A 17,787-nucleotide genomic window follows, 5' to 3' on the forward strand; every position below is an offset into this window, starting at 1 on the left:
ATTGCATATAGATTGAATTGAATTACGTTTGCTCATAAATTAAGTTATTACTTTTTCTTATAGGTTTTTTTCTCAATTTAAATATACATGTACTAGTCGTTAAACTTTAACTGAAGAATATCGCTGGAAAATCTTTTAAGTGTATTGTAAACATTCATAAATAAATATTTATGTAACTACTGTATTGATTATATTAAAGCTGGTTGAGTGGAAGAGAAGGTCTTATATCCTTAAATCTGCCAACGAAAATAAAATATTCTATTCTAATCTATTCTATTCTATTCTATTCTATTCTATTCTATTAGTGTGCAATATAGGCTACTATTAAATATGTATAGTGTGTAATTTTAAACTTCAATAAATTCAGTTTTTTTTTTGCGAACCATGTATTATATACATTAAATTAATTGAAGACCTCGGTTGTAAATAGTGATTACCCTCAAAATTGAGATTGACAGTTTTCTCGTTGTTAACAGCCTATAAGCCATATTAGCTTTGATTTGGTTAAATAATTATGTCAATGTGTTAACAATGAATGGATTATGCTGCTTGAAATAATGAAAATCCTCGTGTGTTTGCCGTTAAAAAAATTTAAAATATATGCAATTTGTAAATGTGGGTTCTCATTATTTCTCCCCGAAATCTTCAAATTGTGAAACAAACAAACGGGAAGTAATAACTAGAATTCTTTCTCCTTCCTTATATATGTATTGCCTGTTTTGTTGATGTACATACCTATGAAAATATCGGCTTCATTTAGTATCCCACTTCATTAGTTTTTATTATATAATATTATGTGCAATTTTGAAGTACAATAGTCCTGATTAAGTTTTCATTTTAGCAAGTGATAATAGTATGTATGTATTTTAAACCCATGTTTATGGTTGATAATTAATTACTATAATTTGGAAAATTCTATTGTTGTACAGATTCTTCGTAGAACGCTGTTATTCCCGGTGACTACTAATGACAATTTAATTATCTCCCATCTGTCATTTTGTCTATGGTTTTGTTACTTCTCTTTACGATTATTGATGAAAGTTGACATGTTAGTTTGTTTACTGAGTATTTCAAACCATGTATCCAATTTTCTATTCGGAGCTGGATTCTTGTAGTAATTGGGTCCAGATTCTGTTACATTAACATTGATCAATTATTGCTGCCCACATTAGATGTTATCTGTCATGAACAGCTGTAGCAGCTAAACCTGATTTAAAATGTATTTTTTACTGTTGGGGCTCTGCTTCACTGGCTGGAGTTTCTTCTGAAGCAGACTCTCCTTCAAGAGGTAGCGTTTCTTCAGTAGCCGACTCTCCTTCAAGATGCAGTGATTTTTCCATGGGTGCCTCTACTGCAGCTGGTGGCTTCTCCGGCATTACAGATTCTTCAACATGTGGCGATGGACGACTATCTATATTAGAGCTACTTGTCGCTGTTTCACCCTGAGATTCTTGTCTTTCTACAAGCTTAACTTTGGCATCCCATTGTTTTCCTTCTTCTGCAAGTTTTCTTAAACGTTGTCTCCAAATCGAAACATTTTTAGCTGTTTCTTGTTGAAACTCTTCCCATTCTCTTTTCGTGAGTTTCTGCACTTTTCCATCGGGCGAGACAACAAGGCCTTTCTTCTTAGCAGCTTTCTGTTCTGCCTCTACAACAGTTGACCCTATAAAAGCAGCCAAGTCTTCAGCAGCTTTTAATGTATCTGTAAACCATTCGGCCCATTCTTTTACAGTTTGTGTTTCATCTGGTGTCAATTTTGCTGCTGTATGAAGTACTGGCGTTGGAACTTCTTGTGAAACATCTTCTGCCACTTTCGATTCTTCGCCAAGTGTCGCTTGTATTTCGTCAGTTGGTGTCGGTTCTTCTCCAGTCGCATCTGGTACCTTGCCAGTCGCCTCTAGTACGTCTTCAGCTGCTGTCGGTTCTTCGCCACGTTCTTCTGATAGATCTTCAGTCGTTACTGGCGCCTCTTCAGCTCCTGGTGACTCTGGTTCTGGATCTTGGACATTTTCTGGTATCGAGTCGGTCGGTACCGTCTCTGCTTCTCCTTCTGGTGGTTCTTCAGTTGGTCCCGAATCTTCATCTTCTATAATATTCTCGGTTGGTATAGGTTCTTCACCTTCTGCCGCACCACTATCCTCCCCCTCTTCAGCAATATCACCTAAAGTAGAATTACAAAACAATTGGATTTCAGTCTACTTCATATCCTACTATAAACTTTTGAATTTGAATTAGTATTTTAATTACGCTATACCACCTTCATCCTTTTCTTCTTCACCACCTCCTACCCCTTCCTCTCCATGTCCAGTTCCTTCCATTTCGCCTGAGTCCTTCTCACCTCCTTCCGTTCCTCCTGTCCCTTCTTCACCTCCTTCTAAAACACCTTCTAGTTCACCTGTCTCACCACCTGCATCCTCCGCAGCACCTTGCTGTTCCTCAGGACTTTCTGTTGTGTCTCCTGAATCACCAGACTCGTCAACTTTCTGTTGAATAACTTGTTCAGCATTTTTATCTTGATCTCTGCACTGTGCAAAGTGTTCACCAATCTCTTTATTTGTCAGTCCATGAGCTTCTGTCATTACTGATTCTATCAAATATGCCAATTGATTTGATACATTCCTTGCAATGACTCTAATGTGATCTATTGTGTCAGGACAAGGGCATTCGTTCTCAATTAATTTGGATAGTCTCTCATGAAGAGTTAAATGAAGTTTTCCTCTCATAGAATTTGGATCAGGCAAGTCTTCAGGCGCATCTGTTATAAAATGTTGTGCCTGCTTTAACATCTTACCTAACTTTATTTTATCCTCCTTAACGCGTAACTTCGCTATGTGATCTTCAAACTCTTGCTGAGCAATGTCGAGTTGTTCTTGTTTGTATTCTGTTATTTCTCGCTTTCTACGTTGCTCTTCCAAGAATTCTTCCTCCTCTCTGGCTAAGTCTGACTGAGTCCTGTGCACTTCGTCTTTTTTATTCAGATCAATCTGGCGTACTTGAAACAAGTCACCACCAATTAAATTTATCTCGTACACTAAGAGTGGTGGCGCTGATGGTGAAGCTGGGAGTTCAGGTTCAGGTTTAGACTCAGGCTGAGGTTCAGGCTCAGGTTCTGGTTCTGGTTCTGGTTCGATGTGTTCAATAACAGTTTCAAGTACTGGCTCAGCTGGCTCAACAATCTCTGGCTCCTTTTCCTTCTTTTTTGTTACTTTCGTGGTCTTGGTTATCGTTGTAGTCTTTTTTCCTTTCTTCGTTTTTGTTCCTTTTGTTGTTGTTTTTGTAGTTTTCTTGGTTGTCTTTTTAGTTGCCTTCTTAGTTTTCTTTTTATCTTTCTTTTTATCTTTCTTTCCTTTTTCTTCTTTCTTTCCTTTACCCTTTCCCTTTCCTTTTCCCTTCCCTTTCTCAATTTTCTTTTTGTCATTTCCTTCTTTTTTATCTTTCTTTTCATTCTTTTCTTCAGTATTCTTTTCCTCCACAACAGTTTCTTCTGTTACTATCGGAGGAGCAGATTCCACATGACTTACTGATTCCGTTGTAACAGTGGTTACTTCTGTTGTTTCAGTGACGTCCCCATTCTTTTTTGTTGTTACTGTGGATGTGTGTTCTGTTTTTTCAGCAGCAGGAGATGTTTGCTTTTGAGTGTTTGCAGTCTCGTTTATTGGTGCTGACTGATTTTGTGGTGCTGAACTCTCCACATTTTCCGCTTCGGTCACGGGATTATCATTTTCGGAGATGGTTTTAACATCACTTGAATTTATTTTGGGGCCTTCATCTGCAACATCACCAGATCCAGCTTCTTCAGCAGTGTTACCAGCAACATCTTCTTCCATTGCACCAATATCTGGTTTAACAGTTACCTCTTCTTTTAGTGCACCTTCTTCTTTTAGTTCGCTTGGTGCTAAACTTACCGGTTCCGACTCCATTTTAGCGACAGGAGTAGACACAATTTCTTTTTCTTCGATTAAACTCTCATCAACCCACATTGCAAGCCTCTGAGCCAAAACTTTCATAATATCTTCCATTTTGTTTTTCGAGTCAGGAGGAGGTGTGCCTACTGCAGATTTTAAGTGGGTAAGTATACTTTCTGCAATAAGATTAATCCTTGAAGTATGCTCTATGGAAGGTGGCCTATCCGCAAAACTGGCTACTCTTTCAGCAATTCTCTTAGCAAGCCATATTTTCCATTCACTTGTCTTTCTCCCAAAGAATTCTTCGTCCGGTCCCCAATCAAAACCACCTGCTGGAGCACCTCTACCCTTAGGAACGCCATAAATAGGAGCAGCTCCAGGACGTCCTGTGTGAGGTACTCCTCGCCCACGACCTCCATATACAGGCACTCCACGACCTGCACTTGCTAGCTCTCCATATTGAGGAACTCCCACACCAGGTCTTGTTGTACCAGAGGTATCAAATCCGCTAATAAACATATCCGCTTCACTGAAAAAGTAAACAAAAACATTATTATTTCATACAAAAAGTAAAAAAAAAAAAAAAATGTGTTCACTCTAATATCTGTGTGAGATCACCATTTGTCTGTTCAATGAAACATACTGGCAAGATCACTGTCTCTCTCTCTCTCTGTTTTTAATTACATATGTCTGTGAAATAATTTCTGTGTCAAAACGCTATTTCGAGATCACGTATCTGTGTTACAATCATACAGGTTTAAGAGATTGTCATGCCTGTGTGTCGTTCATTCAAGTTTTCGGAACCACTTCACCTGTGTTATGTTCAAATTAAACATGCTTGTAAGACCGTCATATGCTTTTTTATTTCCAGTCATAAATGATTATGTGATTATCATGTCAATATTTTAGTATAACATTCCTATCTAATAACTTAATATCTGAGGCTGTGTTTCAATCAAACGTGTCCACACCTGTGGAGTAACGGTCAGCGCGTCTGACTGCGAAACCAGGTGGCCCGGGTTCGATTCCCGGTCGGGGCAAGTTACTTGGTTGAGGTTTTTTCCGGGGTTTTCCCTCAACCCAATACGAGCAAATGCTGGGTAACTTTCGGTGCTGGACCCCGGACTCATTTCACCGGCATTATCACCTTCATCTCATTCAGACGCTAAATAACCTAAGCTGTTGATAAAGCGTCGTAAAATAATCTACTGAAATAAAAAAATTCAATCAAACATACTTGTAAAATCACCATATCTATAAATCTTACAAACGCATTTGTGAGATCACCATGTCTGTGTTTCAGTGAAACATGCTCATAAGGATACTAGATCTGTGTTTCAATCATACCTGTTTGTGAAGTTGTGGAAGCTACAGTATATGGTTGTTGTTGTTGTTGTTGTGATGATGTTGGGAGACAGCAGCAGAGCTGATAGCAACTATGGCTTTCGGTGAAGTTATTAAATATTTATTATGTTAGTGCATATTTATTTTTTGCATACAACAGTAGGCCTATGTAATAACATTCTTATAACAGTAGGCCTATAGTCAGCTAAGTCCTGAGAAAACTGTTGCCAGTTGTGCCATGTTTTAAGGAATAGTATCTTATATATTTAAATATGTCATGTTCCATGATATTCTATTCCAGGACGTAGATTTATTATCCCCTATTTAAAAACTACATTTTTCCGACTGAATTCACGTTTCTGAATGGCGTGTGGTCACTATATGGCAGAAGTGACTTGGATACCAATTTGACGTGCTACTCGCGACAGGAACAGTTTGGCTGTGAGATGATAACAGCGCATGGTTAATAGAAACCTAAATAAACCAAACCTATCCTTCGTATGTAAGATGAGTAACCTTCTTGATTTGATCTGGGATGTGCACCGAAATAAATCCAGGTAAGGATTACGATGGCACTGCATGAGAGATCTCGCATGCGCCACAGCTAAACTGTTTCTGTTGCAAGCCCCTCCTCCAATTCGCTTTTACAGGTACATTGTGGAGTGACTTCAGTTCCGGTTCCTGTTTCATATCTTGTGATCGCTTCACTACACCTTTTGAACTCTCTCCAGTTTCTTCCCAGTGAATGTGTTGTGTGAATACTGTTAAAGCGATCAGTTAGTTTATACAACTTGTTTCAGAATAAGTGATACATGGGAATTTTGTAAACTTTAATTAACCACTGAATGAATAATTGCAGCTACCAATTCCTAAACCTAATGTTTTGTTTTACTTTAAATCTCCTTGGCAGAACCAGTGGCGCACCCACGGGCTGTGGCTAAGGAGAGATTTTATTGTGTATTTCCAGTAAAATGGAAGTAATTTTTCATTCTCAGGCTAAGTTCCCGTACTTTCACTTCTGCAGCATAGGCGAAGTTATGGGGAAAGGGGCATGGGGGGAACTGCTCCCCAAACTTTCCCGAACTCTTTTTTTTGTCTATTAACGTTAGAAAATATTGAATTCCGAAGATTTTTCTTGCTTTTGTTTATGATTAAGTTTCTGTGCTTAAATTGACGAATTACTATCTTCAAACCATGTGTCTGGACTATAATGTTTATTTTAAATTTCTGAATATATAAGAATTTCTATACCTCATTTGAGGAATGGAAGCACTCTAATGTTTTTTAACAGCCTGAACTGATGTGTTAGAGATCTGCAGGTGTTCAAGCAGCCACTTGAAGAAATATGATAAAGATACTGCATAACAATGCAGAAAAAGAAAAATGATCCCGGTATAATGTGTAAACTTAAAGACGAGATTAAATAAAATAATTAGAATTCACATTTTATATGATATCTCGCTTTTTAAAATAAGCAAATGAAGTAAATGTAACATTGGTCCACCGCTGTGGAGTAATGATCAACACGTCTGGCCATGAAACGAGCGGTTTGGACAAGTTACTTGGTTGGGGTTTTTCCGCAGTTTTCCCTCAACCAATTGAAGCAGAATTTCTGGGTAATTTTCGATGTTGGAGCACTTTCACTTCTGGAATATCTGTCTTTTACTTACAGAATCTCATGAATTTGGTTAGTTTGTACAAGTACGAAAACCGCCAAACGTACGAGATTTTCATGCACACGACAATTTTTGTTAAGTTATGAAAACTGATTACATATATAAATTTTTACTTACTTACTTACTTACAAATGGCTTTTAAGGAACCCGAAGGTTCATTGCCGCCCTCACATAAGCCCGCCATCGGTCCCTATCCTGTGCAAGATTAATCCAGTCACTATCATCATACCCTACCTCCCTCAAATCCATTTTCATATTATCCTCCCATCTACATCTCGACCTCCCTAAAGGTCTTTTTCCCTCTGGTCTCCCAACTAACACTCTATATGCGTTTCTGGATTCGCCCATACGTGCTACATGCCCTGCCCATCTCAAACGTCTGGATTTAAGTTCCTAATTATGTCAGGTGAAGAATACAATACGTGCAGTTCTGTGTTGTGTAACTTTACATACATAAATTTTACTACTTTTAAATATAATAATAATAATAATAATAATAATAATAATAATAATAATAATAATTTACTAAGAATAGCATCAAATGAAATATCTTTACTCGTCAAGAGATTCTATGTTTTGGTTTTGGATATTCCAACTTATAGGTTATAAGTAGCATTTCTACTACAATTCGAAAATAGTACATTATGCAACAAGCCTATAATGTTAGTAATTAAGACGCAAGTATGTTTGTTTATGAAACGAGCGCAAGCGAGTTTCATAATTTTCATACGAGCGTCTTAATTACCATTATAGGCAAGTTTCATACGACTTTTTATGCTCGACCATATTTCTAACTTGAAAGTATTGAAAATTAGGTCTTTTTATGGTTATGTGCGAACTGACCTGAATTGTGAGATGTGCGCAGACGCAAAAGTATTGATTTTTTCTGTAGCCGAATGTCATTGACCTTGGCACAGAATAAGAATGAACATTACTCTGATATAACTTGGAAATTGATTTAGAATTGAGAAACGAGATGACAAATTGAATTTATTTGAATATTATTTACAATTAACGCTAATTATTATAGTAACAGAACATAACCTTCTGCGATGGTATTGGATTTCCAGCCTCCGTGACTTTTCGGTAATTGTCTGTCGATTGCATATCCGAGAATAATCGATATAACGGTACAAAGCTGACTTGTCATTGGCTGAAGACCTGTACTTTAATGATTAGGTGTACTTTAATGACATGCATTAAAGGACTGCTACCAGGTGTATAATTACTACATTTTGTTGTTGTTTGTTAACGCACTGTCTCCAGCATTTACGCGAGCTCTTGAATAGCTATAAAATTTCCTTCATTCTCTGCTGGGGGTTTAGTTATATCAAACTCACCACGGTCCTTATGACCACGTAAGGCAGACCCTGTAGTCCACATAGTATGACTATTTAGTCAAACGCTGTGCAGTAACGGTCAGCACTTATGACCGTGAAACGAGCAGGCTCGAGTTCAAATCCTGGTTGGGACAAGTTACCTGGTTGGGGTTTTCCGGGGTTTTCCCTCAACCAATTGAAGCAGAATTGCTGGGAAACTTTCGGCGTTGGACGTCGGACTCATTTCGCCATCATTAACTCGCATATCATCTTTATCATCATCATCATCATCATCCATACCATAGCCTGGGTTAAATTCATGGTGTGGCGTGCTGTACCTACTTGTCCAAGAGCGCTGCCGTTCGGTTAATCAATCATTCACAGAATTGGAGTGGTACACACAATAAGCTTAAGGCTGCAGTTCAAGCTTTCGGGTCTTTCTCCGTAAATAAACAACAAAACAATAAAGTAAATGCTTTTATATTTAACAGATAGGGTCATAAATGGCATGTGGTAGAACATAATCATGTTATTAGTGATCTAAGAAAAGCGAAGTTTTTCTCTCTTTTTATGGTTCCTCAAATAAAAGAAATAGGAGGTTTCTTTCTGGCTGTGTACAATATTTTACTGAGGAAAGAGTCTTTTTTGGTACTCAGTCCGTAAAGTGGTTGTTTTAGTGACAGATAACAGTTCGTAAAATATACTATTATAGGAATCAATCCTATAAAGTCCTCATGACAAACACTTTACGGATTGAATTTGTCGTAACCACGACAACACATTATTCAAGTGGTCACCTTTGTAAAATTGTTATCAGAAATATGTTATAATAAATAGAAGGCCATGGCGTGCCAATATGAATAAATATTGAAAATAAGATTAAATTTTAGTTTAATAGAGATCTACTAGTTTTACGGACTGAGTACCAAATAGTACATTATGCAACGAGCCTATAATGGTAGTAATTAAGACGCGAGTATGTTTGTTTATGAAACGAGCGCAAGCGAGTTTCATAATTTTCATACGAGCGTCTTAATTACCATTATAGGCAAGTTTCATACGACTTTCTATGCTCGACCATATTTCTAACTTGAAATTATTCAGAAGTATTCATGTTATGGTTATGTAAGTGAGGAGCGGAGCTGACCTGAATTGTGAGATGTGCACAGACGCGAAAGTATTGATTTTTTTCCGTGGCACGAATGTCATTGACCTTGATATAATCTAGAGAATAACATGAAGATTAGGCTTGATATAACCTGGAAATTGATTTAGAATTGAAAAACGAGATGACAAATTGAATTTATTTTAATTTTATTTACAATTAACGCTAATTATTATAGTAACAGAACATAACCTTCTGCGACAGTATTGGATTTCAAGCCTCCGTGACTTTTCGCTAATTGTCTTTCGATTGCATATCCGAGAATAATCGATACTTGCGATTTTATAATTGTACAATCAGTACAAAAGTGATTTCTCATTGGCTGAACAACTGAATTATAATGAATAGGTGTACTTTAATGAGGTGCATTAAAGGGCTACTACCAGGTGTATAATTACTACATTTCGGCATGGTCGAGCATAAAAATATTAATGTAACAAGTACATAAAACATTCAGCGGTCTCGTATAATATTACGGGCTCGGTTTACGCCTCAATACTCGATCGCTAAAGATACGTTTCAAGTACTAGTTACATAAATAACATTGTATGAAAGTTATAGATTTTATGAAGGAATCCCACGAAACAGCCCTAGCCATAATTGTGTTAAATTGTCTTTAACTAAGCATGTATTTCTTTTTGTAAAGTTTCTGCATTTTGTGCAAATGCTAATTTCGGGCGGAAGAATTCTGCTTTCACAATGTTACAAGAAAGTAATGAAAGAAAATGATCTAAGTATGTTGTTCAGCACATATTTTATGAATAAATCATGCTTATTGCCATGCTTTTAAATGTATAATTGTAGACATGGAGAGCACTTTATTGAAGATATACCTGTATTGCACTTTTATAATAATTCTGCTGTTCGTCGTGTATATGTAGGCCTAATTCTTTTTTGTTTAAATTCTGTTATTCTAGTGACGGCTTTTGAATTCAGGACCAGGTGGGGCACAAACAGGAAGATATACCAATATAATAATAATAATAATAATAATAATAATAATAATAATAATAATAATAATAATAATAATAATAATAATAATAATAAATCAATGTAAGCAACGTATAATTGGAAGCTTGCCGCTGTTTGTGGAAAAGTTTAAATTAATTAATTAACAACTAAATATATATAAGTAAGTAAATAAACAGGTATGTAAATAAATAAATATATATTTAAATAACTTTCTTGTTCTTAGGGATCTAACTCCTATATTGAAAGTCTGTCCTCATAGCATAAAGCATCCTTTTTTAATATTGTACGGTACTTCATTCTGAACCACAGTACTTTTCAGTAATCACTTTGAAACAAGATTCAAATAAAACCACATTGGTAATAAATTATATAGTAAGGATCACTTAAAAGTAGTTTCTAAAAAGCTCATTTTGGCCGTCTCTTCAATGTTGTCAACTAACACCAGGTATTACCAAAGAGGGTATAATCTATGCTATGTACTGAAACAATAATAATAATAATAATAATAATAATAATAATAATAATAACGATAATAATAATAATAATAATAATAATAATAATAATAATAATTGAGTATTAACAATAACAATGTCTTACCACATCTCATCTTTATGTTTGCAGGTGTTTTCTAAATGGTTCATTAATTTGTGAAATATTAGACCTATACCTATTTTCCTCCTGGACCTCTCGCACATTACGTTGGTAATTAGTAGATTAGCATGATCTAATATTAAAATGTATTTTGCCTAACAACATCAAATTCATTGCTTCGACTAAACAGTTCACGATTCATGAGACCTAACCTAAAAATGGGGGAAATAAACTGAGCACTCTACCCCATTATCTCCTGGGCTAGTTGCTGCCTTTTTGGTATCACTTGTGACGTTCAGACCTGTCTTGGGAGAGTTGACAAAACAACAACAACCTAAAAATATATTTTGTTTCATCATGTGAAATGATTAGTACGAATTCCGGAAACACTTTTAAATGTATAGCCTACTTAAAATACTTACTCCTAATAATTCCCGTCTCTGTGCGCTTAATTTTTTTTTTAACGTCTTCTTTCGCCATTACATTATAGGCCTACATTTTAAACATAATTTCGTGAAGTGTAAATACTTTGAATGGCAAGCACTTTCTTTCTTGGAGAAGTCGCTACGATGCTGTATCCTCTCCAGGACATTTTAATAAAAATATAAACACGAAAGAAATTCATTAAAATGTAAACTATACTTCTGTCGCCTGAACTCCACCATTGATACACACTGCCTGACTGTGTATTTGTTTCAAAAGCAGAATACGCGAAAAGGACTTGGGCGGGGTATCTCCTTTCCTTTTCACTTTCCCTTCATGCTCAGCTGTGGTCTATAAGTTACAGGATATTTTTTATTACACTTGCCTGAATATAGTGTTGAATTGGAATCACAACGCAACACAACTGGATTATGTATTGATATTAATATTAAACTCGTATTAGTAATTAAATATTAATTCACAAGCATTGGTACTTTTATTTCATCAGTTTCCTTCTACTGAAAACCGAAATTATTGCTGCCAACATAATAATAATTAGAACATGACTGCCAATTGTAGTATTTGTCAGTACCCGAATTTCGAAAAAAATTTGGTAAAAAAAAACTCAACCTGAAAACTAGAAAATCACTACCATCCTCTACCACATGTAGTAAAATTGTAAAAATGGTTAGGTTTCAGCTTTTGAGTATTAAGTAAGCTGATCTGGATTATAATTCAAGTTAATTAAAGCTATATGTAACTTCGTCACTTAATAGTAAGACTCAACTTCACTCAGGATATCTCACAAAGAAACTGGCTAAAGAAATATGCAATGATCTCACATTTGTTATTAAATTGGCGGTAAATCTTTATTTATATCCAGAACTGTACTGACAATTTCGGAATCTTTTTTCGCAATCCATCCATGTCTCCATGTCACCCCCTTCAAATATTTTGTTGAATATAGTGCTGTAAAGATTATCCTTTACTCTTAAAGGATGTTCCGTAATTTTTATGTTAGCAAACAATTTATTACAAGCTAATTCAACAAATGGCATTCAGTTTAGGTATTTATGAACTAGCTTAGAGGTAAATTGATCATAATTTTATTTCTTTATTATTTATTTCTTTACTCATTTACTTATTTACTTATTTATCTATTTTTTATTTATTCATTAATTTATTATTTATTTAGGTATTTATTTATTTACCTATTTTATTTATTAATTCATTTATACATTCATTTGTTATTTATTTGTTTATTTACTTATTTACCTATTCTTATTTATTTATTCATTTATTATGTATTTATTTATTTACCTATGTTTATTTATTCATTCATTTATTTATTTATGAACTTTCTTATTTATTTATTTACCTATTTTCATTTATTCATTCCCTTATTATTTATTTATTTATTTATTTATTTATTTATTTACTCATGTATTTATTTACTTATTTACCTATTTTTTATTTATTTATTTATTTACTTATTTATTTATTTATTTATTTACTTACTTACTTACTTGCTTATTTACTTATTTACTTATTTATTTATTTATTTATTTATTTAGTTTCTTTCTTTTCTCTTTTGTTTGTTGTTTGTTTGCTTGTATGTTCAATTAATATGAATTTAGTTAGTTTATTTATTTGTTTATTTATTTATTTATTTATTTATTTATTCATTCATTCATTCATTCATTTACTTATTTATTTATTTATTTATTTATTTATTTATTTATTTATTTATTTATTTATTTATTTATTTATTTATTTATTTATTTATTTATTTATTTATTTATTTATTTTGTTTCTTTCTTTTCTCTTTTGTTTGTTGCTTGTTTGCTGGTATGTTCAATTAATATGAATTTAGTTAGTTTATTTATTTATTTATTTATTTATTTATTTATTTATTTGTTTATTTATTTATTTATTATTTGTTTATTTATTTACTTATTTATTTATATGTTGTTTTTGCTTGTTTTTTTTTGTTTGCTTGTTTATTTCTTTCCTTCGTTTTCCTTTGTTTGTCTATTTCTTTCTTTCCTTTTCTTTTGTTTGTTTGTTCGTCCATTTATTTATTTTGTTCCTTGCTTAATTCGTTTATTTTAATTCACATATTTATTTATTTACTTATTTTGTTTATTAATGTGTTAGTTTGCCTGTCTGTGTATCCGTCTTTCCGTCCGTCCGGTTGTTCATTTTTTTTATTTTGCTATAAAAATGTTATCTGAAATTTAATAAAAATAAAAATGAAATCTCACCAAAGAAGGCTTCACGAATTTTAGCGTAGTTTTATCTAAATGTGTTTCACGCTGTGTATATTAACCCTTGCTTGCAGCACTCAGTTAACAAATTGCAGAAATATTTTTAAAAATTTCAAATCATAACAGTATTTTGTTTCCTTTCAAAGTTAGTCATATTTATTACTTTTGTTTCTGTCACCATAATCAAATTTACAATTTTTCTTCTTAAACTTTCATTAATGTCTCTTCCGTCATTTTCACTCTCCTGCTTCCACAATATCTGCAATACTTTCTTCTCCTCCAGCCTCCTGTAATGGATTCTCAGTTTCTCTTTCACCTTTCTTCTCGTTTTTCTGGTTTTCTTCAATTTCATCTTTTTTTTTCTTTTTCTGTTGGTGCTTCTGCCTCATCACCGATTTCCACAAAGCCCATTTCCTTAAAGGTATCTGATACTAGTGTCTTTATCTCTTCTTCCCATTCTGAAGGATTGATTTCGCTGGGTTCCACGCCAGTATCAGTGACTTCAGCAGGAATTTGAGGAATAGGTTTGCCGCTTTGCCAGTCATTCCAATATTCAGCATTTTGCAGAATTTCTTTCTTTCTGCTTTGCCAATCAGTTAAGTTCTTCTTAATTTCCACTGTATATTTCTCCCAATCCTCGTTTGTCAGCTGTGGTTTACTTTCTTCCGAAATTTCAATGCCTTCCCGTTGGGCTTCTTCTCTTGTTGCTCCTACAACAAGGCTGCTGATCCAAGCAGCCCAGTTTTCATCCACCATAAGAGATTTGTTAAGCCATTCAGTCCATTTGTTTGCATCATACTCGGATGTGCCTCCAAAACTATCTATGGTTTTCAGATGTTGGCCACTCTTCCCTTCTTCTCTTCCTTTACTGCTTTCGCCTATTCCTCCTTCTCCTCTACTACTACTCTTGCCTGCCGTTCCCTTTTCTCCTCTACCACTCTTGCCTGCTACTCTTCTTGCACCTCCTGCAGTTTGAGGCCTATCTCCTTTACCCGGTTTGCCTATGAAAATAATTAAGTTTGAAGTTCATTCTGTTATTTATGTATCTCAAAGGAAGAATTGTCCTATTGTCAGTTTATAACTCACCGTTACGTTTCCTATCTTCGCGACTTTTTGCCTTCCGTGATCCACCCTTCGAAGAATGAGCTATATTTCCTTCTTCTTCTTCAGTCCTGCAAGAGAAAGTTAAGCCCAACATATGCTCATGTTTAGGCGAAGAGTAAATCAACATACCGGTAATCATAAAGCTTTTAACATGAGAAATATAAAAAAATAATAGGATTTGATAAATATAAAAACAATAGAATTTAGAAATAGTGATATACAAGGTGATTCACAAGAATTTACCGTCCTTTACGGAGCTTATTTCTGAAGAAATTTTAAGCAAAAAATGTCATATAAACATAGTTCCTATTCTCAATATTTTCAGAGTTACACTAATTTAAAGTTGTTTATAAAATACTTTTTCCTTAGTTTGAAGGTAAAAGATTAATACAAATAGAGAATGAACCATTCAGAAGTATCATTTCTTTAATTGGCAGGTATTATGAAGCTAAAAATGTGCTGTGAACTCCTTACTTGCTTCTTTTTCTATTTTTAATTAGAAAAATTACATTATTTTTAAGCACTTATCACAACAATTATTACAAATCATACCACTTCCACTGACTTAATTATTTGTAGTTCAATTTTGCATTCTAATTTACAGTCTTGGAGAGTTTACAACACATTTTAAAAAATGTCGCCGTCCGTTTGAGTACACTTGACCGCACGCTTGTGAACGGCACTCGTCACTCTACGTAACTGCATACGGCTATCTTTGATTTCCGTAGCGCTCGCGCTGGCTGCTGACTGCACGCTGACCAAGATCACGCGTTCACAGCAATGCGTTCCAATAACGAAACGTAACTCTGTGTATATTGAGAATAGGACCCATGTTTATATGACATTTTTTGCTCAGAATGTTTTCCGAAATAAGCTCCATAAAGGACGGTAAATCCTCGTTAACCATCCTGTATTTTATTTTGAAACAATGATAAACGTCTACGCGTAAAGTTCCATAGTGTATATCTACACATAAACAACACGTACACGATGTAGACTATGTAATCTATGTAGACAAATTTAATCTATTTTTAGGTTGATGAACTTGAGCCTGCGCAATGCAAGTGAAAAATATACAGCACATGGAAATTTAGGAAGAAATTACTATTAATATTTATACTCTGCTTTTGTCAACATCCCATGTATTGATGCCCAACTTTTGCATTCAAGTAACAATTTTCAAGAAGTACCGGTTCTTCCTATTAGTTAAGTTCAGCCAAGAAGGGATAAGCAATCTTAATGAATTTCGATAAAGATCTGGAATATTTGAAAATTATTTTAAAAAAATATCAATGACCCAAGAGTGTTTACAGAAAAGGGTAAACACCATCACCAAGATTTATCTAATCTAGCTTTGAAAAAAAACTTGCCTTTTGTGCACAAGTGTAACTTGGTTTTTGATGAAACTATCGAGGTTTACCCGTTCTTGTGTAGAGATAAATGACTGACCTATATATTTTGTTGTGCGAGAGTGATAAGAATTCATAAGCCCTGAGATATGTTTCCCATTTAAGTTCTACGGATGTAGGTAAATTCTCATTTTTAAATAGAAATATAAATAAGGGAAATAGCATATCTAACGTTAGTGCAACCATTAATGGAATACGGAACTATATGTTGGGATACCTATAGAATATATCAGATAAATTCCTTAGAAAGAATCCAGTTTTGCCATTCTTATTAGATGTCTTTCTTGGAAATAACGAAACCACGTTTTTTTTTCAGGCTCCCATGATTTTAACGTAACTGTACTTGGCATCGGAAAGAGTTGCTATGTACCCCCCCCCCCCAAAAGGCTCGATTTTCTTGGGCATTGCTAATGTGTTACACCGTGCACTCTGATTATGAAATCACTCACTACTGGTCTGTCACCTCTCGCCGCAATTCAACTGTTGGTGTGAATCCTGACGCACATGACGTCATTCAAATTCGTTATCAGAGATCGGAAACAACCCCGTAGTCATTTCGCTGTGATACATGATAGGCCTAATGCTATATGTAGAAAATTCTAGTCCAGTCCTATCGCACTACAAACTCATGAGCCTCCACTGCAAATGATACAAAGTTACGCTGTATGACAAAAAGGAACCATACTGAGTACAACTAAAGAAGTTGTTTTGTTTTAATTTATTAGTCTGTCTGTATATGGCATCAATACTGTGGTTTCAAGGCAAATTATGACATATCAATTTTTGGCGAAAATGAGATTTTGCAATATGTTATGAATCCTGATGATATCTTTATTGTGGCGAAAGATGATGTGCATATCTCTATTATTTTTCTCTCTAACTCGTTATGAATCATGATTACTATGATTTTATATAATCGTTCAAACTTCAATGCTTGCTTGTGAAAATCTGCAAGAAATTACATATTAAATTTTGTCTTGGAACCACAGAATAAGTTAATACAGTATAAATTGAACTTATACTTACTCTTTTGTCATGTCACATTCTTTCTGAAGCACTTGATTTAAATGATTTTTTTGTTGGTCAGATAATATGTGAAAAAATTCACTCAGAATTGCTGTTACGTATCTGAAAATAAACATGAAGATAATTAGTATAAATGGAAAGAATGTGTCGTAATTATAGCTTCTACATTCTAAAAACATGTGTTGTATTTATATAGGAGTTACTATAAAAAACTAAATGGAAGTAGAAACAGTATGTACATACATCGTACAAATTAATGTGACAATTCAGATTAACAATGGAGCATAAGTTGAAATTATTAGCTTCAAATTTGCTGTTTCATATCCATATCATCATATTTCATCCAGAAAGATTATTTAAATTAAAGTGATTTTAATTAAATGTATTTTTTTTTTTTTTTTAGAATCTCATATTGAAATTGATCCGTCAGGGCTTAATTTTGTTTTTCTTCTTTTCACAGCATTTATTTTAAACCCAGTTAAGAACAGCCAATCATCTCTGTGATGTTCACGTCAAAAATATCAAATATTTGAGCCTCTAACTCAGTAAGTAATAATCACATTAAATTTTACTTTTTTACTCTTCA

At 34.1% G+C, this 17,787-nt stretch overlaps 1 protein-coding gene across 1 annotated transcript in view; it reads right to left on the reverse strand.

Moving 5' to 3' along the window:
• Positions 1–762: 762 nt before the first annotated feature.
• LOC138712021 (enolase-phosphatase E1-like) overlaps positions 763–17,787 on the reverse strand; it is a 35,334-nt gene continuing 18,309 nt past the window's right edge. Inside the window, exons 5-7 of the mRNA XM_069843405.1 lie at positions 17,202–17,303; positions 2,258–4,434; positions 763–2,161 (exon numbers count right to left, since the gene is read on the reverse strand). Coding sequence (XP_069699506.1) covers positions 1,227–2,161; positions 2,258–4,434; positions 17,202–17,303 — 3,214 coding nt within the window. The 3' untranslated portion in view covers positions 763–1,226. The remainder of the gene's footprint in view (positions 2,162–2,257; positions 4,435–17,201; positions 17,304–17,787) is intronic.

This window comes from Periplaneta americana, chromosome 13 (assembly GCF_040183065.1).
Source record: "Periplaneta americana isolate PAMFEO1 chromosome 13, P.americana_PAMFEO1_priV1, whole genome shotgun sequence".
In the NCBI taxonomy this organism is placed as follows: Eukaryota; Metazoa; Arthropoda; class Insecta; order Blattodea; family Blattidae; genus Periplaneta; species Periplaneta americana.